Source organism: Heloderma suspectum, chromosome 15 (genome assembly GCF_057233095.1).
Source record: "Heloderma suspectum isolate Gila_16-S chromosome 15, 16-S_ref, whole genome shotgun sequence".
NCBI classification, from domain to species: Eukaryota; Metazoa; Chordata; class Lepidosauria; order Squamata; family Helodermatidae; genus Heloderma; species Heloderma suspectum.
This window is the reverse complement of record NC_139472.1, coordinates 22,224,581-22,246,963: the sequence shown is the minus strand read 5'-3', so window position 1 is coordinate 22,246,963 and position 22,383 is coordinate 22,224,581. Positions and strand designations below refer to the sequence as shown.

At 49.5% G+C, this 22,383-nt stretch overlaps 1 protein-coding gene across 2 annotated transcripts in view; it reads right to left on the bottom strand.

Moving 5' to 3' along the window:
- The window catches only part of LOC146335477 (espin-like), a 141,030-nt gene that overhangs the window by 41,740 nt on the left and 76,907 nt on the right, over positions 1–22,383 (bottom strand). Inside the window, exons 8-9 of one of the 2 annotated variants that reach the window (XM_084822063.1) lie at positions 19,589–19,612; positions 2,791–2,841 (exon numbers count right to left, since the gene is read on the bottom strand). The exons of the other annotated variant lie outside the window; for it this stretch is intronic. Of the exons in view, the coding sequence (XP_084678189.1) occupies positions 2,791–2,841; positions 19,589–19,612 (75 nt within the window). The remainder of the gene's footprint in view (positions 1–2,790; positions 2,842–19,588; positions 19,613–22,383) is intronic. 2 annotated transcript variants of the gene reach the window in all.

Sequence of the window (22,383 nt, the reverse complement as noted above, 5' to 3'; positions counted from 1 at the left end):
CTGCAGAATCTGCACAACTCAGAAAAAGCCAGTCCGCTGAGGAATCTGCAGCCTGGATTCATAGAAAACCAAACTCATTTGAATTCGTTGTGGATTTCGCCAACATCCCTGGCTGGCGCTATGTGCGAACCAGGTCTACCTAGTATTCGTATAGAACTTCCAGGCATTCAAATCACTTTGCATACATTATCTTCTTATATGCCATAAAACGCTGCAAACACTACGTATTACTGATGCCCCGGAGCAGAGGAAAAGCTGGTGGCTGTAATGAATCCTTCTTCTCCGTGTTCCTGTGGCATTTCACTGTGTTTCTCGGAAGAGGTGAAGGCTTTGTCAGTTTCACCACTGCAGTCTTTTTTTAATGCAGCAAGGGGTGGGGCGGGGTGCCACAGGCGCTTGCTGGAGAGGCATCCCTCCCTTCTCTGCGGCACGATCGTGCAGGGATACGACCGTTCGCAGTCACTACCACACCGCTCGTATAGTGTTAGGAAAAGTCCACTATGTTTAATGGGAGCCCCCACTAAATGAACCCCTGAACTTGGATGTGGCTTGTGCACTGAGAAATTCGTGTCATGCTGCCGCCGACTTTTTGGGAATCCCTGTGCAATGTGGGAATGATGGAGCTTTGGGGCCTTGTCCTATCGCATTTCTGGAGCGGATGCTTCCCAGCTGCTGTTGCATCGCCCCTGCATGTAAGGGATGTGCAGCAAGAGTAGGAAAGGCCGGCAATCACAGTAGAAGGGAAAAGCCTTGCTTCCCCCTTTGCCCTGCACTATGTCCAAAAAGCCAGAGCAACCCTCAGCTCACACACGCACAAACACAATTTACTTTTCTCTGATCCTGAGGAAATGACGCCAAGGATTAGTGTGGACAGCTTATCCCTTCGTAAAAATCACACCAGCCCAATTACATCTTTGCGTGCGCCCTCTAGCTAAATAAGAACCTGGGGGCCGGCTTTGGCAACCGTGGCTGAGGCACCCGGGTTAGAGTGCCTCGCACCTCTTTCACTGCTAAGGCTGGGATTTGGAGATGGCAGCTAATGCTGCAGATAGTTTCCCCAGCACATGCACATATTTTGATTCACACAAAAACTCCTTCTAGCTGAAAGAGTTCCTTCACCTGTGGAGCTCAGATGTTCACTACTTTGCCAACAACAACAACAATGCTGAAAAGGGCTTTACAAAATGCCCCCAACAGCCCAGTAATGTAGAACTATAGCAGATGGGAAACTGAGGCTAAGTAAGAAGTGGACTCAGTCAAGCCACGAAGGGTGTTCATGGCAGAGACAAGATGAGAACCTGGAACTTCCTGGCTCACAGCCATTGTATCACACTGCTCCTCCATGTGGACACACCTCTTGATCCCAGATATTTGTTTTTCTCTCCGCCTGTGTTACCTGCTTTCCTTCTGGCATGGCTCCTGCGCTGCTAGGAGCTGTACAAGAAGCAGCAATTCAGCAGCTTAAGTTTGGCCGAGAGTACAGAGGCAGGGATATGAAAACACCTCACCTGCTGGATGTCTCTTGGTCAAATGGCAGTTAAAGGCACAGCCCCAAAGAGCTTAAGAGCCCTGTTGAATTGGTCCAAATCCAAAAGGCCCATCTAGTCCAGCAAGCTGTTTCTGATGGAGGACAGATAGATACTCCTTGGGAATGCAAAAGCAGCCCAGGAAGGCAGGTTAGCTTCCTGGGTTGACTGTCTCTGGTGTTCAGAGATACAGGTCTGCTGAAGATGGAGGTTCCATTCTTAACTATCATATTGACTAGTTGCCAATATTTAATGTTTGTAATTTATATCTTGCCATTGACTGCCATTCATTTATCTAACCCTTTATCATTAATGTAAGAGCAGCCCTGAAGGACAGGGTGATCGTCTGCCTGGTCAAGCGTCCCATTTTTGGCAGTGGCTGGCTAGATGCCTCCAGAAAGCCACGAACAGGGTGTGAAGCTGATAGCTCCCTCCCCCGACTCTGTTTGTCCCCCAACAACTGGCATTCGGAGGTAGACAAGACTGCTTCTGAACATGGAGGTTTCATTTACCTACCCAGGCTAACAGGGGGCTGCTTGAATCAACCTCTCTTACCTGTCCTGTTTTCCATGGCCAGGTCGTGATGAGAGGCAGCCAACGCGACAAGCTGCTGCCTCCTCCTCTGGACACAAGGCCAAATTCCATTTCCCACTATCATGGAGTAAAGCCACGACTTCTCCGTTAACTTTGGAGTTTGCTCCTTCAGCACCACACACCCCTGGCCAGGAAACAGCACACCACTATACTCAATGTAGAGACTCATTCACACACACACACACACACACACACACACACACACAGACAAGAGGCTAGGTGATGCTCCTATCTGGACTGGATCAGGTCCCCAATTGAAAAATCACCCTGTGTAAAAGCAGCATTTCCCTTAACAGCATGCACATAGAAGTCAGAACATTAGTTTACTTTATTACATTTCTATACTGCTCAAAAGCTCTCTGGGCAGTTTACGAAGATTAAAACTCTAAAAATAATAACATAATATAAACCAGTTATGTAAAAATATATATAACAATTTTAAACAATCAACAACAGCATAACAAACAAATACTCTCAGGATTCATTAAAAACCTTATCATATGCTGTCAAATGCCTGGAAATAGAGGAAGGATTTAAGCTGGCGCTGGAAAGATGACAGTGTTGGCGCCAGGCAGACCTCAGTGGGGAGAGTGTTCCACAATCTGGGGGCCACCTCCAGGAAGGCCCTCTCCCTTGTTGCAAAACTCCAAACCTCCTTTGGAGGGGGTACTTGGAGGAGGACCTCAGCTGATGATCGTAATATACAGGTAGGTTCATACCGCTTCAGGACTTGCTTCACCACTTTTTGGCAACCCCAATATAATTTTCCTCGTGCTTCCGCTGCCATAGATAAAGGAGGAAGCCCCCTCCCCCTTTCCCTCCCACTGCTTTTCTTGCTGGTACAAATTCTCCACCTTATTAGTAAGGACTGAGTAAGGCAGCTCAGGAGGGAGGAGGAGCTGTAGCTCAGTGGCAGCGCCCCTAGTTTGCATGTGGAAGGTTCCAGGTTCGATCCCCGGCATCTCCAGGCAGGGCTTGAAAAATTCATGCCTGAAACCCTGGAGAGCTGTTGCTGCCAGTCAGCGTCAACAGTACTGGGCTTAGATGGACCAGTGGTCTGCCTCCATATAAGGCAGCTTCGTATGGTCCTCCTACCAGAGGCAGGATCGCCACTCTCTGCTTTAGTGCAGTAAAAATCCTGATGCTCACAGGGGAGCATATTCAGGGGCCAGGGGAACAAACCTTTTTTTCCTTTTGCATTATGACAGATAAGAACTTAGGAACAGCCCTGCTGGATCAGATCAAGATGAGTCCATCTAGAAAGAGGGGCTGAAACTCAATGGTAGAGGTCCCAGGTTCGATCCCTGGCAGTATCTCCAGGTAGGGCTAGGAAGGAATCCTGCCTGAAACCCTGGACAGCCGCTGCTGCCAGTCAGTGTTGGCAATACTGGGCTCGGCGGGCCAAGGTCTGACTCGGTATAAGGCAGCTTCCTAGGTTCCTATCTAGTCCAACATACTGTTTCCTATGGTGGCTGACCAGATGCCTTTGGGAAGCCTGCGAGCCAGATGTGAAGGCAGCGGCCCTTCTCTCTTTGTCCCGTCTTTCAAAATTCTAAACTGCCCTTCAGCTTCCAGGGCAATTTACCAAAACAAGCTCAAATACAAATAAAGTATACGTATGTTTTTAAAAATTCATGAACACGTTGAAACTACATTTGTCCTGGGAGGATAAAAACATCTTTTGACTGGAACCAAACAGATAACAATGCTGGCACCAGGTGGGCATCACGGGGAGGGGGGGGGATTCCACAAAATGGGTGCACTGGGAAATCTCTCTCTCTCTGGTCAGCACGCACCTCACAGGTTTATAATGTCCTTCTTCAAGGAGCGCTTAGGGCTTCACCCCCATCTCTCTCCCGAGTTTATCCGCAGTGTAATCCTGTGAGGAAGCTGGGGCTGAGAGAGAGGGGCGGGTCCAAGGCACCGAGTAAGACTCAGGACTAAACATCAACCCCACCCTCTGACCACTATACCAGGCATGGGCGGATTTCAGGCTTACTGACTAATTTGTTACATTTATATCCCATCTTTTTTCCTCCAAGGAGGCCACGGTGGTGTACATTCTCCTCCTCTCCATTTTATCCTCACCACAGCCCTGTGAGGTGGGTTGGGCTGAGAGTCTGTGACTGGCCCAAAGTCACCCAGTGAGCTTCACAGCCGAGTAGGGACTAGAACCCAGACCTCCCGACTCCCAGCCCAACACTCTCGCCACTACACCACACTGGCTTGTGGGATCTACTTTGGGCTTTTCTTTTTTACTACAACCTCGAGGCCCACTGGCTAGAATCAGATGCAAAATAGAAAAAAATATGTTCCATCTGCCCAGCACTACACATGGGATGGGGAGAAGCTACAATAGGATTTACTAGCAGATCTCCAAGTGATTTGGAGTAATCAGCAAGGCTTTCGGGCTCCCAGTGTTAACAATTGTGAGAACAAAAAAAGCCCTCTCCCAGCCCCCTAAATCAGGCTGCTAACTTCAAGAAAGCTGGTGGGGGGCAGAAGTGTATGAAAGGATGTGGCTCCAGTTCTGGCCCAGAAAACTAATTTCTGGGCTGAGCAGGTGTTCGGGAGCACCTTGTCCCATAATTCCACGTCCACCTTCCTGAGACACAGTTCTGCACCGGGCTCTGGCTTGTGGACCTCAAGAGTTCCAGTGAAAAACGTCGATTCTGCAAGCCTCAAGTCTGCCCACATTTGCACCACACACCATCCTGGCTGTTTTGTTGGAGAGATTTCCGAACACCCCACGCACCGAGTATTAACCGAAGTCGCTCTAAGCAGCGTTCTTAAACCAGCAGGAAACCCCAGCCTGGCGTGAGCTCATCCTTGGTTAATGTTTAATAGGTGGCTGGCAACAGCACTGGCTTGCTCTCGGCCAAAGCGAAGGGCTTGCACTGTAAATGTGCCACCAGAGAAGGGGAGAGGATGCTTCCCGGGGGAAAGGGGGCATGGGGCCACTCTGAGAGCACAGGGAAGAGCTGGGGCAGGGGGGCTGCATGAAAGGTCCCCAAAGCGGCTGCCTGCAGATGTGTTTTGGAAGTCTTACAGAGATGCCACCTGAGTGGGACTCTGGGCAGCCAACCATGGCTCCCCTCGGCAGAAACGCAGCAGGGCTGGGCATCCCGCACTCTGAAGCAAAATGGAGCAATATGCACAGCCACCTAAAGACCCCCCCCCCGCCCACAATAAGGCCACTAAGTCCAGAGTCTAAAATGGCCCAACTGCACCCCTGCTGCCACCTCTTGTCCCTCAGAGCATGCAGTGCCGCTTCTCAAAGCCAGAAGCAGGATCTCCATCTGTTCTGGCAGCCAACTTCCAAACTCCTTTTCCTTCACCTTTAAAGCAGTCCACGGCCCTTTGCTCCACCCCCTGTGTCCTTATTTGCTCTTATATCCCTTCCTGTGACCCACACTCCTCCATTTCTTCTGGTTCCAAGACTGAATTGTACTCAACGTGGGTGAAGCTAAGCGGATCTGGATCCAGTCATGGCCTGGATGGGAGACAGAGAACGGACAGATGCAGAAGAGGACGGGGCTACTGCACCTTGAATAATACAAGTGTAGCTTCCGCTGAAACTCCCTCTTCTGCACAACAATTAAATGTGCACGAGCCCTGTCCTCTTTTGCCTCCAGCCCTCCTAGGGAGACTGCCAGGGGACCCCAAGTGCATGCCTTGAGCTCTGCCGCCCCCTCTTCCCTCAAAATCCAGCCCTTCCAAGGATACATCAACATCTATTGGCCATGATGGCTAAATAGACCCTCCATGTTCAGAGGCAGTGTGCCACTAAGGGGCAACTGCAGGGGAGGCCATGCCCCACGTTTGGGGCTTCCCTGGGACAACTGGCTGGCCACCACTGTGCACAACAGAACGATGCAGGAGGCGGACCTTTCATCTGATCCAAAGGGACTCTTTGTATCTATAATTATTTTTTGTGAACCGCCCAGAGAGCTTCGGCTATGGGGCGGTATAGAAATGAAATATAAATAAATAAATAAATTGTTAAGTAAAATCCTTCTAACCCACCTCTTGGTTGACTAGACCCCATAACAGTGTAAAAGCAAACAATAAAGAAGGATAAGGCATTTATGGTGCCATCACCACGTGACAGGTGGCCATGTGTCCAGATGACACCATCTCCCACTCGTGACCCTCCTGAGCTTTCCCAGAGTCTCTGCCAGCTTTTTCTCTTACTGTGGAAGATCTGTAAAGGAGAAAAAGATGGAAGAGCTGCGCAACAACAGAGGTTTTGTTGCTCTGGGGACACAGTGCCCGCTTTTGCGTGGACGTTCAATTCGGGGCAGCTCCAGCAGGAGGCTATAGGAAGCCTCTCTCTGCCCCAGCCCCTGGCGAGCTGCGGCAGATCAGAGCAGGTGGTGCCAGGCCGAGATGGACCATTGGAAGGACTGGAACCTTAGGATCTCTGGATCGTCTCTGAATATTCGCCCTAGATCTGATCTAAGCATTTGACATCCTAGGACAGATGACTTCCATATCTGGCAGCAGTAAGTGTTGCCACGTGGTGCGCTCCGTTCCATCCCCACCGCCCCTGCAATGGCTCAGTTCTGTCTGGGGTATTTGGTGTGTGTTTTCCCCTGAAGGGTTTGTGTGGGTGTGCACTTCTGCAAGCCGTGGGACTTTCCCAAGCAAGCAGATGCCTCCCTCTCCTGTGCAAGATGGTGCTGTTTTGGCTACAGGAGGGCTGACACTCGCAGAATGAGTTTGCTCTTAGCTGTATGGGTTGATAGATGATATGCAAAGCTATTTCGCCTTGGCCAAACTTCAGCTTTCACATTTGACCCCTGCTGAAGCAAGGGGGGGCAGAAACTCTTGGCCAAAAGGGCAAATTCCACTTCAGAGAAGCTCTTGGGAGCCACATTCCAGTGGTGGGCGGGGCTGAAGGCGAAGGGGGCGGGGCATATATTAGCTTCAAGTTCTTACTGCCAGTAAGCAAAGCCTCAAGGGAGGCATTTCAGCCTTTTAGAAGGGGGTGGGGGGAACTGCACAAAAGCCAGGAAACTGTGATGTCTTAATTTTAACTATATAATTAATTGGTCGGGGAAAAGGGGCCATGGTCCTCTGGGTCCTCTGGAGTGCTGGATTGGGACCCCTAGAGAGCCAGATGGGGACCCCAGGCCTGAGGTTCCGCACCCCTGCGCTAAAGTTATGGACACCCCTATTTCAACTCTCAAGGTGAACATTTCACTTCACCAAAGACAGCTTGAATATCTGCAAATATTCATTTCCACAGGATACAAAATGCTCTAGAGCTAAGGAAAATGAAGAGCTGATGCCAAATACCTTGGATTCTGAGAAGGGTACTCCCCTTTTCAGAGGGCTAATTTTACCAGACAGGGAAACCACAGCAAAATTGACCCCAAAGGAAAGTTAACTAGCTTTTTAAAGGGCCCTTTTTATATCAGCCACCCTCGTAAGTGGAAAGCTGGTCGACTCTTCTCTTGCTGAAAAGACAAACCAGATACTCTCCACCTCAGGTTTCCTGGTGATCCCTTCCTTCAAAACCCAGAAGAACAGGCTACAAGAACTGTGAAAAACTCATTCTGCCTGCTTAGCAAACTGTTTTGCAAAGGTAGGAACTTTTTCACTTAAACCTTTCTGTAATTAGAGCCACTTTTGCGGTGGAGAATTCACTGGGAGGGGGGATGGAGAAGAGGACTAAGGGTTGTTGTTCAGTTGTTCAGTCGTGTCCGACTCTTCGTGACCCCATGGACCATAGCACGCCAGGCCTTCCTGTCCTGCGCTCTCTCCCGGAGCGTGCTCAAGTCCATATTCATTGCATAGGTGATGCTATCCAGCCATCTCATCCTCTGCCGTCCCCTTCTCCTTTTGCCTTCAGTCTTTCCCAGCATCAGGGTCTTTTCCAGAGAGTTTTCTCTTCGCATTAGGTGGCCAAAATATTTGAGCTTCAGCTTCAGTATCTGTCCTTCCAATAAGCACTCAGGGTTGATTTCCTTTAGGATGGACTGATTTGACCTCCTTGCAGTCCAGGGGACTCGTAAGAGTCTTCTCCAGCATCACAGTTCGAAAGCATCGATTCTTCGGCGCTCAGCCTTCCTTATAGTCCAGCTCTCACAGCCATACATTACTACTGGGAAAACCATAGCTTTGATTAGACGGACCTTTGTCGGCAAGGTGATGTCTCTGCTTCTTACTGTGCTGTCTAGGTTTGCCATAGCTTTCCTTCCAAGGAGCAAGCGTCTTTTAATTTCATGGCTACAGTCACCGTCTGCGGTGATCTTGGAGCCCAAGAAAATAAAATCTGTCACAGCTTCCATTTCTTCCCCTTCTATATGCCAGGAAGTGATGGGGCCAGATGCCATGATCTTCATTTTGTTAATGTTGAGTTTCAAACCAGCTTTTGCACTCTCCTCTTTCACCTTCAACAAGAGGCTCTTTAGATCCTCTTCGCTTTCTGCCATTAGGGTGGTATCGTCTGCATATCGGAGGTTGTTGATAATTCTCCCGGCAATCTTAATTCCAACCTGTGATTCATCCAACCCGGCGTTTCTCATGATGTACTCTGCATATAAGTTAAATAAGCAGGGTGACAATATGCAGCCTTGTCATACTCCTTTCCCAATTTTGAACCACTCGGTTGTTCCATGTCTGGTTCTTACTGTTGCCTCTTGACCCTTGTACAGGTTTCTCAGGAGACAGGTAAGGTGGTCTGGTACTCCCATCACTTTAAGAATTTGCCACAGTTTGTTGTGATCCACACAATCAAAGGCTTTAGCGTAGTCAATGAAGCAGAAATAGATGCTTTTCTGGAATTCTCTTGCTTTCTCCATGATCCAGCCAATGTTGGCAATTTGATCTCTAGTTCCTCTGCCTCTTCGAAACCCAGCTTGTACTTCCGGTAGTTCTCGGTTCGCATACTGCTGCAGCCTAGCTTGTAGGATTTTGAGCATCACCTTGCTGGCATGTGAAAAGAGCGCAATTGTGCGGTAGTTTGAACACTCTTTGGCGTTGCCCTTCTTTGGAATTGGAATGTAAACTGACCTTTTCCAGTCTTGCGGCAACTGTTGAGTGTTCCAAATTTGTTGGCATATTGAATGCAGCACTTTAACAGCATCATCTTTTAGGATTTTAAATAGCTCAGCTGGAATACTGTCATCTCCGCTACCTTTGTTGTTACTAATGCTTCCTAAGGCCCACTTGACTTCACTCTCGAGGATGTCCGGCTCAAGTTCAGTGACTGCACTATCATGGCTATCAGGGACATTAAGATCTTTCCTGAATAGTTCTTCTGTGTATTCTTTCCACCTCTTCTTAATCTCATCTGCTTCTGTTAGGTCCCTGCCTTCTTTGTCCTTTATCATGCCCGTCTTTGCACAAAACGTTCCCTTGAGATCTCCGATTTTCTTGAAGAGATCTCTAGTCTTTCCCATTCTGTTGTTTTCCTCGATTTTCTTTGCATTGTTCATTTAAGAAGGCCTTCTTGTCTCTCCTTGCTATTCTCTGGAACTCTGCATTCAGTTGGATAGATCTTCCCCTTTCTCCCTTGCTTTTCGCTTCCCTTCTTTCGTCAGCTACTTGTAAAGCCCCATCAGACAGCCCCTTTGCTTTCTTGCATTTCTTTTTCTTTGGGATGGATTTCGTTGCTGCCTCCTGAACAATGTTACGGACCTCCGTCCATAGTTCCTCAGGCACTCTGTCTATCAGGTCTAATCCCTTAAATTTATTTATTTATTTATTGCATTTATATCCCGCCTTTTTTCCTCTTGCAAGGAACCCAAGGCGGCTTACATTATCCTCCTCCTCTCCATTTTATCCTCACAACAACCCTGTGAGTTAGGTTGGGCTGAGAGTCTGTGACTGGCCCAAGGTCACCCAGTTAGCTTCCATGGCTGAATGGGGACTAGAACCTGGATCTCCCAGCTCCCTGTCCAACACTCTAGCCACTACACCACACTGGCTCTATTCCTCACCTCCACTGTATATTCATAAGGGATATGATTGAGGTCATACCTGAATGGTTTAGTGGTTTTCCCTACATTCTTCAATTTAAGCCAAAATTTTGCAACAAGAAGCTCATGATCTGAGAGACTAAGGGCAGGGGAGAGGTTTTCTCCTTTCAACCTGCCTCTCTCCATCCAATCCCCTGCCCCAGGTCCTCACAAGATCCCGTGAGTGGGCAGATGTGCAGTGAGGATGCTCTCTGTCTGCTTTGCATGGCTTGCCAGTGCCTTTGGATGCTTATCCTGGTAGGAGGTGTCCCTGGATGCCAATTATGCCCCCCCCAGCTATTCTTTAATTGCACCAGAATATCCTCGTTAATATTGTTTCCCGCCTCCCAGCTGAGCAGAGCAGAGCAGAGCAAGCTGCTCCAGCTGGTCCAGGGACTACAGAAGCAGGCAAGCTCCCAGAGAGCGAGCGAACAGGGGGAGCGAACAGGGGGAGCAAACAGGAGTTGGCCAGGGGAGTTGCAGTGGTTGAAGAGACAAAGGAGACAGAGGCTAAGAGGTAAGTGGGTTGCAGGAAGCCCAGGGCGCTGCCCTTTATCCTTCTGACTGGCTGTGAGCTCACCAGGTGCTTCTGAGAGCTCCAACTGAATTGGAGGGGTGTGGCCTGAGTACTCCCAGCAGCTGACTGGGCGGGAAGCTTCAGTCTGTTTCCCGCCTCCCAGCTGAGCAGAGCAGAGCAGAGCAGAGCAAGCTGCTCCAGCTGGTCCAGGGACTACAGAAGCAGGCAAGCTCCCAGAGAGCGAGCGAGCAGAGCGAGCGAGCAGGGGGAGCAAACAGGAGTTGGCCAGGGGAGTTCGGCAGGGGAGGTCAAGGGGGAGGCCCCTAACATTTTTTTTTAACTAACTTTTTCCCATTTATTTGTCTTGTAACACACACTTCCACACCAGTGGGACTCTGCTTTTAACCTCTACTGAGTAGAGGAGCAGGCGCAGGCTAGTCTAGAACAATCACAAAGCTAGACACAAAAAGGGAAACGGGGCTATGGAAGGACAAGACTCTCCAGTGGTGGTGACCTGCAAGGTGTGTGCCATGTTTGTTTTCTTGCCTGAGAACAACATGGCCTACACCTGCAACAAGTGCAAGTTGATCACGCTGCTGGAGGAAAAAGTAAGTGGACTGGAGCGGCGACTGTCGACCCTCCGGGGAATAAGAGAACACGAAGAGTTCTTGGACAGAATGGGGGAACTACAGCAGCAAAGGGCAGACCAGAAGCTTGAAGAGCAACAGCAAGATGAGGCAGAAGTGGGAAATGCTGAGGAGAAGAAAAATGGAGTAGAGGATACTCCTTGGAAAACGGTGACAGTTAGGAGAAGAAGAACTAGACGCCACTCTGCACCAGTGGAAACGGTGGAGCTGTGGAACCGATTCCAGGTACTTGCGGATGAGACTGGAGGACAGCCTGCAGAGGAAGAATCACAGGGGAACCTGCATGAGAGTGAGCAAGAGGCTGAAGGTCAGTCAAACAGAGGCGATGAAACCCAGGCCTACAAGAAGAAGAAGAGAAGAGTGGTAGTAGTGGGAGACTCCTTGCTGCGTGGGATCGAGACCCAAGTATGTCGCGAAGACCCGTGGACTCGCCAGGTATGTTGTCTCCCGGGAGGACAGATTAGAGACGTGACTGAAAGGTTACCTGCACTCATAAAGCCCACTGACAGGTATCCCTTTCTTCTCATCCATGTGGGAACAAATGATACCGCCAAGCGGAGCTACGAAGAGATCACGTCAGACTTTGAAGCTTTGGGAAGGAAATTCAAGAACTTTGGGGCCCAGATAGTTTTCTCATCCATCCTTCCAGTAGTTAGAAGAGGGATAGAAAGGGAACGAAAAATACTCCGGGTGAATGACTGGCTACAAAGGTGGTGCCGACGAGAGAGATTTGGATTCTGGGACCACGGGCTATACTTCCTGGAAGATGGGCTGTTGGCTAGGGATGGGTTGCACCTCACAAAGGCTGGGAAGAATGTGTTTGGCCACAGCATGAAGAACTTCATCCGGAGGGCTTTAAACTGAATCCTACGGGGAAGGGAGATGTAATGTTGGGGGTAACAATGGACGTAGGCGCATGCACTGCAATGGAGAGAACAGCGCTGATAGCGCCCAATAATAGTCTTCAGACACATGTAGGAAGAAAGCCAGACTATGAAGCACATGGTCTTCGATGTCTATATACTAATGCCCAGAGTATGGGAAACAAATAGAACGAACTTGAACTCTTAATACAAGAGGGAAATTATGACTTGATAGGTATAACTGAGACTTGGTGGGATGACTCTCATGACTGGAATACAGCAGTTGAAGGATATAACTTGTTCAAAAAGAACAGGAGGAACAGAAAGGGAGGCGGGGTTGCACTGTATGTGAAAAATACATATCTCTGCACAGAAATACAGGAGGAGGAGCTTGGTAGCCCCATCGAGAGCATCTGGGTTGAAATAAATGGAGCAAAGAATAAAAGGAACCTGGTGGTCGGAGTCTACTACCGGCCACCCAATCAAGGAGAAGCCAAGGATGAAACTTTTGAAAAGCAAATAGCCAATGTTTTAAGGAAGCATGATGTAGTAGTAATGGGGGACTTCAATTTCCCCGATATTTGTTGGGAGACAAATTCTGCAAAACATGGCCCCTCCAGGAAATTCCTGACTTGTGTGGCGGATCACTTCCTCCTACAGAAAGTAGAGGAAGGAACTAGAGGATCGGCTATCCTTGACTTGATCCTAACCAACAGAGATGACTTAGTGGATAAAGTAGCAGTTACAGGAACTCTGGGGGAAAGCGACCATGTTGTACTTGAGTTCTTGGTTCTAAGGGAAGCAAAAGCCGAGTGTACTCAAACGCGTACCCTGGATTTTAGGAAAGCTGATTTTCATAAACTCAGAACAATGATCAGTAAGGTCCCATGGCAAACAATGCTAGCGAGAAAAGGAGTCCAAGATGGGTGGGAACTTTTAAAAAAGGAAATTCTCAAGGCACAATCACAAACAATTCCAACAAGAAGAAAAGGTGGAAGACAACAGAAGAAGCCAATGTGGCTTCACAAAAAGCTTAGGGATGACCTGAAAACAAAAAAGGACACATATAGGAAGTGGAAAGAAGGCCAAGTAACAAAGGAAGAGTACAGGCAGGTAGCACAGAATTGCAGGGATGGTGTCAGGAAGGCTAAAGCGGAGAACGAGGTGAGGTTAGCGAGGGATGCTAAAAACAACAAAAAGGCTTTCTTCAGCTACGTGCATAGTAAAAGGCAGAGGAAAGAAATGGTTGTTCAGCTATTAAATAAGGATGGCAAAATGATAACAGATGACAAAGAAAAGGCAGAGGTGCTCAATTCCTACTTTGGCTCAGTCTTCTCCCAAAAGAGGGTCTATGACCCCCCTGGCAAAGGCGAAGTACAGGCTGAAGGGGCAGGATTGCAGCTTGAGATCGACAGGCATATGGTCAAGGAACACCTCACTACTTTGAATGAGTTCAAATCTTCAGGGCCAGATGAACTGCATCCTAGAGTCATAAAGGAACTGGCAGAAGAACTCTCAGAACCGCTGTGTATTCTCTTTGAGAAATCATGGAGGACGGGGGAAGTGCCAGATGACTGGAGGAGGGCTAACGTTGTCCCTATCTTCAAAAAGGGTAAAAAGGAGGAACCTGGGAACTACAGACCAGTCAGTCTGACATCAATCCCTGGGAAAATTCTGGAGCAGATCATAAAGCAATCCATCTGGAAGCACCTTGACAACAATGCCGTGATTACTCGAAGCCAACATGGATTTGTCAAAAACAAGTCCTGCCAGACAAATCTGATCTCATTTTTTGATCAAGTCACCTCCCTTGTAGACCGTGGGAATGCTGTAGACATCATATACCTCGACTTCAGCAAAGCTTTCGACAAAGTGCCCCATGATATCCTGATGAGCAAACTTGCTCAAAGTGGGCTAGATGAAACAACGATCATGTGGATCCACAGTTGGCTACAGAATCGGACTCAAAGAGTGCTTATCAATGGGACCTTCTCAAGCTGGGGAGAGGTAACGAGTGGGGTACCGCAGGGCTCAGTCCTGGGCCCAGTGCTCTTCCACATTTTTATTAATGACTTGGAGGAGGAGGTGCAGGGAATGCTGATCAAATTTGCAGATGACACAAAATTGGGAGGGATAGCTAATACTTTGGAAGACAGAAACAAAATTCAAAGTGATCTGGATAGACTGGAGTGCTGGGCAGAAAACAACAGAATGGCATTTAATAGGGACAAATGCCAAGTCCTGCACCTAGGAAAAAGAAACCAAATGCACAGTTACAAGATGGGGGATACGTGGCTCAACCACACTACGAGCGAGAAGGATCTTGGAATTGTCGTCGATCACAAGCTGAATATGAGCCAACAATGTGATGTGGCTGCAAAAAAGGCAAATGCTATTTTGGGCTGCATTAATAGAAGCATCGCTTCCAAATCCCGGGAAGTACTAGTTCCCCTCTACTCAGCACTGGTTAGGCCTCATCTGGAGTACTGTGTCCAGTTCTGGGCACCACACTTTAAGAAGGATGCAGACAAGCTGGAGAGGGTTCAAAGGAGGGCAACAAAGATGATCAGGGGACTGGAAACAAAGCCCTATGAAGAGAGACTGAAAGAACTGGGCATGTTTAGCCTTGAGAAGAGAAGACTGAGGGGAGATATGATAGCACTCTTCAAGTACTTGAAAGGTTGTCACAGAGAAGAAGGCCAGGATCTCTTCTTGATCATCCCAGAGTGCAGGACACGGAATAATGGGCTCAAGTTACAGGAAGCCAGATTCCGGCTGAACATCAGGAAAAACTTCCTGAGTGTCAGAGCAATACGGCAATGGAACCAATTACCCGGGGAGGTGGGGGGGCTCTCCCACACTGGAGGCCTTTAAGACGAGGCTGGACAGCCATTTGTCAGGGATGCTCTGACTTGGATTCCTGCATTGAGCAGGGGGTTGGACTCGATGGCCTTGTAGGCCCCTTCCAACCCTACTATTCTATGATTCTATTCTATATGTCTACCAGAATCTGGAATGAGACATTTGCAGCTTGAGCCTTCCAGCTGGCCCAGTTACCTGCAAGTGCAGAAAGTGATCTCTGTGTGTCCGATATATTTGTGATGGGAGAGAGAAGGCACGACCATCTGCAGCCACAGTAATGAAACCTGATGGGGAAACCAAAGCACCAGTAGGAGCTGCGACGGGGCGTTGTTGCAGGCTCTAGTTGCAGCTTTTGCTTTAGGGAAGCCTTCTACAACCTGGTGCCCACCAGGCATTCAACTCCCATCAGCCCCAGCCAGCAGAAACAATGGTCAGGAATGCTGGGAGTTGTAGTCCAAAGCATCTGGAGAGGGAGCATTCACACCTGGTATGCTACTTTCTGTTGCCAGCTTTCACTAGCATGCACAGCACTGGGCCGGAGCACTTTTTTTTTTTAGCAATTATTTTCCTGCAGACCTTAGGCGTCCACTCCCATTCACACAGACCTCTCTACCTGTACCCCGTCATCTAATCCAGGCTGTGCCTGCCATTTTAACTTCTTAGTAAAAGCCACTTTACTAATAAGAGAAGCACATTTCAAGCGACGCCTGCAGCCCTTACAATAGCCCAGCAATATCGGCTGGCATTATCTTTCAGCCTCCACTTCGCCATCAGGAATACAGAGGTGACTGTGGCTTATCTGAGTGCACTGCTGAAGTGAGATTCGAATCGGGGACTTGCCAGCTCACCCTTTCAGCTTCTATGCTACTTCAGTTTTTACATCCATTTCATGCTACACAAACCCATTCCTCCTTGCAATAATCCAACTTAAAAGTTCTAGACAGAGAACAAATTCAGCCCAGGATGTCACAGCTAAATGCAGCCCTACGTTCCTGTTTGACCAAGCATCTCCTGTCCTTGACAGCAACAGCGATATACAGAACAACATCTGTCTGTATTCGGTGCACGGGATCAAAAGACTGCAGAAAACTACAGAGAGGTGGGAGGATGTCTCCTTAGCAGTACCAAGGTACAGCCAGCCAAAATACCACCCATCACCCCATCTCCCAGCTGTTTCCAGGTAATGAAGCAAACAAACATTAAAAAAAACTCTCTTACCTGTGCAGAGAAGCACTAAGTTCCACTAAACCTGCCTGGCTGCCTGAAACACCAGTGTCACCTGATACCTGCCCTCTGCACACCTGTGATACTCAAGCCGGCCTCTCTGGTTACAGGTGCCCTCTAATGAATTAGCTACGCCTATCAGCTCACCTGCCAGTGACATCACTTGGGCACGGCAACCTATCGCAGCTCAGCGGGTTCCTCTTGCTTCTCCCTTCACAGAGCCGTAAGTAAAGATCAGCTGGGAAGCCTGGGGAGAGGAAGTGTCCCGTGTCCGACAGGTTGCTGGGCTGAAGAATCCTGAGCCCCATGAGAGCTGCTTGCCAATTTCTTCAAAATCAGTGAGGAAACCAACACCGAGCTGTGAAATGCCCCAATCCTGCAGTGAGTTTGGGGGCCCAAGTAACCCTTGTGTTGCACAGCTAATAAAGGTTTAGTTTCTGCTTTAACCTATGGCTAGAAGATAAAACTAAGCAAAAAGAAATGTTTAGGAGAATTGCTGGTGGGTGCATAGGAACATTCCCCAACTGCCAGCCAAAGTCTGCAGTAAAAAAGAGTGGGGATCAGATAACTGCTTGGCCACAGGCTTAAGGAGAATCATCCACCCTCACAGACAGTGTCAACATTTTACCACTTCAACAAGGTGCAACCCGGAAGGGCGCGGTTCAAGATGGGATGTGGCTCAGGACTGCACCTCCTTCTCGCAGGTCAATTAGGAGCCGATTGTGCAGACACATGCCAGTCAGGAGACACCTTGAGATGGGGGCTGAGCAGGGTGCCAGGGGAACTGGACACCAGCCGCTGCATCCCAGATGGTAACCTCATCCCCCGCTCAATCTCCTAATGAGAAATTACGCAGGGAGGAGGAAAAGAGGCGAGAATGCGTGCCACTTCACACCTCTGCTTGGCCTCTGTGGCGTCCGGATGGGCCACTCCAGCAGCAGGCATGCAAATGTGCTTTGCATAAAAGCAGCCGCAGCCTGGGCAGAGGCAGAGAAAGCTGGACAGCTCGCACGCGGGGTGGCGGGAGGTGGGGGTTCATTTGCACCAGGTAGGGCGCAGCCCCAGAACCCGCCTGAATGCCAGGCACCTGCCCTCGCCCAATGGTTAGACAACAAGTCCTCAGGGGGTGTGCAAAGTGCAGTCCCTGGGCCAGGAACTGCAGCAGGCCAGTGCAGCAGCACGCCCTCAGAGCATGGCTTCAGTGTATCTTGTTAGGGCACAGAAAATTCAGCTCAGGTTTTTGGAACCTGGCAGGAAGCAGGGGGTGTGTAAGCCCTCCACACACCATGTCAAAGAAGAAATCCCTCACTGTCCTGAACACCTGCAGCAGGGCTCAAAGGACGAGAAAGGGCCAAAGAGAAGCCACCACGTGGCTGCCACGAGCAGTCAGGACAGCCAGGCACCCACTAGAGCTTACAGCTGCCTCAGTGGACACAGGCCAGAGGTCAATTCCAATTACTTTAGTCCAATATTCTGTGCCTGACTGAGGCCGGTCCAGCATGGGAAGTAGCTGTCTCCTGTTGGTCCCCAGCACTGGATAAACAAGACTAGCTGCCTCTCAGCGTGGATGCTCCAGTTTCTGAGATCATGGCTAACAGCCATCTGTAATAGTTTCTGCACGCAGAACACACCTCTTCCGGGGCCATGGCATGGACCTTTAAAAAGGAGCTCTTATTACAGAGCTGGATTGCTCCTGCTCAGAACCTGTTACACAAAGGTCCTGCAGGCTGTTGCCATCCAGGGACGCACAGTATTCAGCTGCTGAATGTGCTTTACTGTGTGAGGCCAATGAGAAGCTGAAGCTGCCACTTCGCTTGGCCTGCTGTCCTCGCTAAGCCTCAGAGAAAACTATTATCTGTCTCCCTATCCACCACTTTGAAAATACACATAATTATTTTGTACTGAAAATAAGAGTTCATACTGATAATACACACATGTATACATGTACACAGAGGGCAACTCTACACCAGCCTAAAATCCTGCATTTAAAACAGGGCTTTCTGCTTCCATTTTAAATGCAGGATCATGACGACTCGCTTTTTCACCCACTTCCTTTCCCCCCTCCTTCTCCCCGTTGCTGAGTCTTCCATTATCTTTCATGGATCTCGCTCATCTTCTTGCCACTTTTCTTCTTCTCATGGAGGGAACTCAAGTGGAACACTATGGGATAATTTGATAGCTCATTATCTGCAATCTATTTAAAAATGGAACAAAGGGCATTTAGTGCAGGAGATGCCCTGGAGGGTCACGGTGTCACGTAAAGAGCCCGCAAACTTCCGTGAGAGAGCCATCTCAATAGCAGGATAAAAGCTCCATGTGAAGAAAGCCAGAATCTTTGATTCCCATTTTGCATGCCCAGTTGTTTATTTCTATAACTGGAGTCATGCTGGATTCACAATCCTAGTGGAAACAAGGCTTAAGGGAAACTCAGCTTCCCTTATTGCAGTATTTGGCTTTCCACTCAGACACCTACATTTTCAGCCCCACCTCTTCTCTTTTCTTCTTCCTCTCTTAGATGGTTTCCTCTTCCCCTAAGCCCTGTTGAAAGCAGATGTATTCAATAGTTAATGAACCTCCAACTGCTGGGATCATTATCTGGGTTAATTCAGGCATTGTTCCTGGAATGATTATGCAGAGAATTGATTCTGCGGAATCTCCCTCCAAAACTGGAGAGAGGCAGCAGTTCTCCATGTGTTCAAGTTATGAAGACAGTTTGAAAGACAGCAGATTTAGTGTGGCCAGATCCTACGCTGGTCATCTATGCTGGAAGATGATCTGCTGCTGGGACTTTATTCTTCCCAGTGCACAACACCAGAAAGATTTGGGAGGAGCACCGAGCCACGTTGGGAGAGCTGGAGCGTCTGGTTTTAAAGGAGAACATGGATATTGTGGGCACAGTGGAAACCTGCTGGAACGGAGAGAACCAGCGGGATGCACTCATCTCGGAATGCAAACTCTATAGGAAGGGCAGGGAAGAGCATGGTGGAGGAGGTTTTGCTCTGCATGTCAAAGAGGCATCAAGCACACTAGAAACCGCAAAAGAGGCAGATTCCTCCACAGAATCACTGTGGGTGACAATACCCAGCCCCCAGAGTAATCTAGTATCGGGGATGTGCTGTTGTCCCCTGGTCCAAAATGCCCAGAGTCTTGAGAAAGAGTATGAAATCAGGGAGCCATTCAATGCAGAAAGGCTGTAATAATGGGTGATTTCAATTACCATCACACAGACTGGATAAATGTGTGTTCTGGTCACTACAAAAAAAATCAATTCCCCTAAATAACTGTGCCCTAGAACAGCTGGTCATGGAACGAACCAGAGAGAAGCAACCATGGACTTAATACAGGCTGTACAGAGAATTGGGCCCATTCTGCTAGCTATGCTGAAGACCATCCCTGTGAAGCCTGCCCCTCCCTCAACTGTCACCACCTGCAGCCACCCCAGCAGGCTGTACAGAGGAAGAGGAGAGGAGGAAGTGGAGTCAGCCCTGCTGAAGAACAGCTTAATTTTTTTCTTCTTCCCTCCCCATTCCTTTTTCCTTGTGTGTCATGTCTTTTCAGACTGTAAGCCCGTGGGCAGGGATTGTCTTGTTTTACTGATTGAATGTGAGCCACTCTGGGAGCCTTTTTGGCGGAAGAGTGGGATAAAAACACTTTTAAACAAACAAACCCACACTTCCATCCATCCTAAGCAGCGCCCAGGACTTGGTGCAAGATGTTGAACCAATTGGAAACAGTGGCCACAGTGCTATCAGATTTAATTTATATATGAGTGGAAATTTGCCAAGGAAGCATACAGAAGGACAAGCCCTGCTGAAGAACAATTGTAAATTCTGATATAACTGTCATTGAGCACAATGGGAGTTACTTCTGAGTAGACACTAATGGGTTTGTGCTGGGAAACACAGGGACAGCAAATGCCCCTTGACCGGGGTCACGGTGAAGGGCACACCCCTGGGCAGGGCTGGCATACCCGAGGTCAATGCGGGGGTTGGGGCACACAGCAACTATACCGCTGAGAACCCTACTTAAGGAAAAGAATCGGACTTTAAGCAGTCTCAGGAAATCCGGGTTTTCTGTGATAAGCTCCAGGGTGGCTGCTGGATGGCCACAATGACATATATCCCTAACAACTTCCAAACACAGCCTGCTCAGAGTAAATCGCTGGCGGAGACACCCCTTTGGACCAAGACCCTCACAGGGTCCATGGCTGGGTCAGTCCAGTGAACATCCCGTTCCCTGCCTGACAAGTGTTCACACTGGCCAAGGTTTGAGGTTTTTGCAAGAGTGCAATTCGAATGCTCCCCAGCGCCGCTCAAGTGTTCTCCATGGCCCCGGCCCCATGGTTCCCCAAGGGGAAAGGCAGGTAAAGACGGTGGCAGAGGCTTCCCTAGGCTCGCTGGAGCAACGGGGATGGGGACCACTGGTCCTAGAATCCCTTGCAGGAAACCGGCGCTGTGCAAGGGCCTCCAACGGAGCGGCAGAGATCCCATGCAGAGAATCGGCTTCCTGCTGGAGATTCGGGGACTGGCAGCCCAATTCCCTCCCCAGCAGGAGGAGGCACTTTGCCAGGGCCCAAGGAGCGCCCATCTCTACCACCTGCCTTCTGCCCTTGCCCCACAGTCAGTCTCTGGGCCACTGCAGGCCAGGGAATGGGGAGGCGGTGGCTGTGGTCAGAAGAGTGCCTGGAGTAGGGCACTGCTCACAGGAATGCTCAGGAGCATGTCTCATGGATGCAAGTTGGGTGTCAACGGGGAATAGCGGGGTGCAAGGTCGGCCTCTGCGATGGGCAGGCAGCACGGAGCCCCTGGATTGGCCAGCCTTGGTATGAAACACTGGAAGGGTGGCCTTCTGCCTTGGTCACCTCCCTGCAGCACCTTCCTGATCCAGCAACTGAGCTCAGGCGTGGAAGCTATTTTCCCCCCTACGCTCAATTGGCTCAGGGTGGTGCTGGTTGGGGGTTCACCATTCCCTCCCCAGCTGCAATCCCCCTCGAAATTTGCCCCCTGCATGGGACTTAAACTGAGAAAGAAAACCATCAGTTGATACCAATGGACACTCAGGGCTCTGGGGAGTGAATTCAGGGCTGCAGGAAATAGATCCGGGGCTGGGGACCTGTGCATCCGGGCCTCACAACACCCCTGGCTGTAGGTTCAGGTATTGCCACTCACAGCCTCACCCTGACCCTGCAGCTCAGGATCCCATCAGGGCTAAATCTTCAGCAGCCAGCAAGAACATGCCAGGGTGGGGTGGGGGGAGAGCAGCTTCCTAAAACATCTCCCAGCCTGCTTGCAAAAGGACCTGGTGCTGGTTGGAGGTCTGAGGAGCAGCCCGGGTGCAAGGAAGCTGCAGACGCGGCACATTTAGCTGCATTCCTGAGTCGGCACCAAGGCCGGGAATAAAGCCCCGTGCAATTAACCAAATGACAAACGGAGCCATCACAGTTCTGACCACAGCTCATGGGCGAGGCCCGCAAGGCGGGCGAGGCCCAACAAACCACCCATTGTTCCCTGCAGCTCTCAGCCTCTCTGCCTCATGGGCAGAGACCAGATACTGTCTCCCCCACCACACACACACACACACACACACACACAGGGAGAGCAGAGATGAATGGGAAAGGCCAGGAAGGTTCTCTGTAATGGCCAAGGCCACGCCTTGGAGGATACAGAGCCATGGCCCAAGGCAACAGTGCCCCTGGGCATGTTTACAGCCCCAGCCTCTCACCACTGGATGAGGCCAACTCCAGAGAGATGCCTGGGCAGCCTTGAGTCACTGCATCTTTTCTCTGAGATGCGAAGGAACTGGAACGGCAGGACTGAACAGGAGGGGGTCTGGGGACACGCACTACAGAGGTCTTCTCTTCGGTGGCCACCTGTCCCATCCTCATTGGGGGCTGTGCTGACATTTCAATCATTCCTTGATTTAAAGTACTTGTATTCCGTCTTTCCAACTCGATTCAGAAGCCACCAAGGCGGCCAGCACCAACAATGGTGAAATACAGCCATTTTAAAAAAATATAATCACCACACCCACCACCACAAAAGAGGAACAGCAGATAAAACTCACTTCAAAACAAAACAAAACAAAACAGGAGATAACCACTGACCCTCTCAGGCCATAAGTGTGCTGGAACAGCACCAGACCCCTCAACATCAGCTGGACCTTCCAGGGCAGGGAAGTCTATGG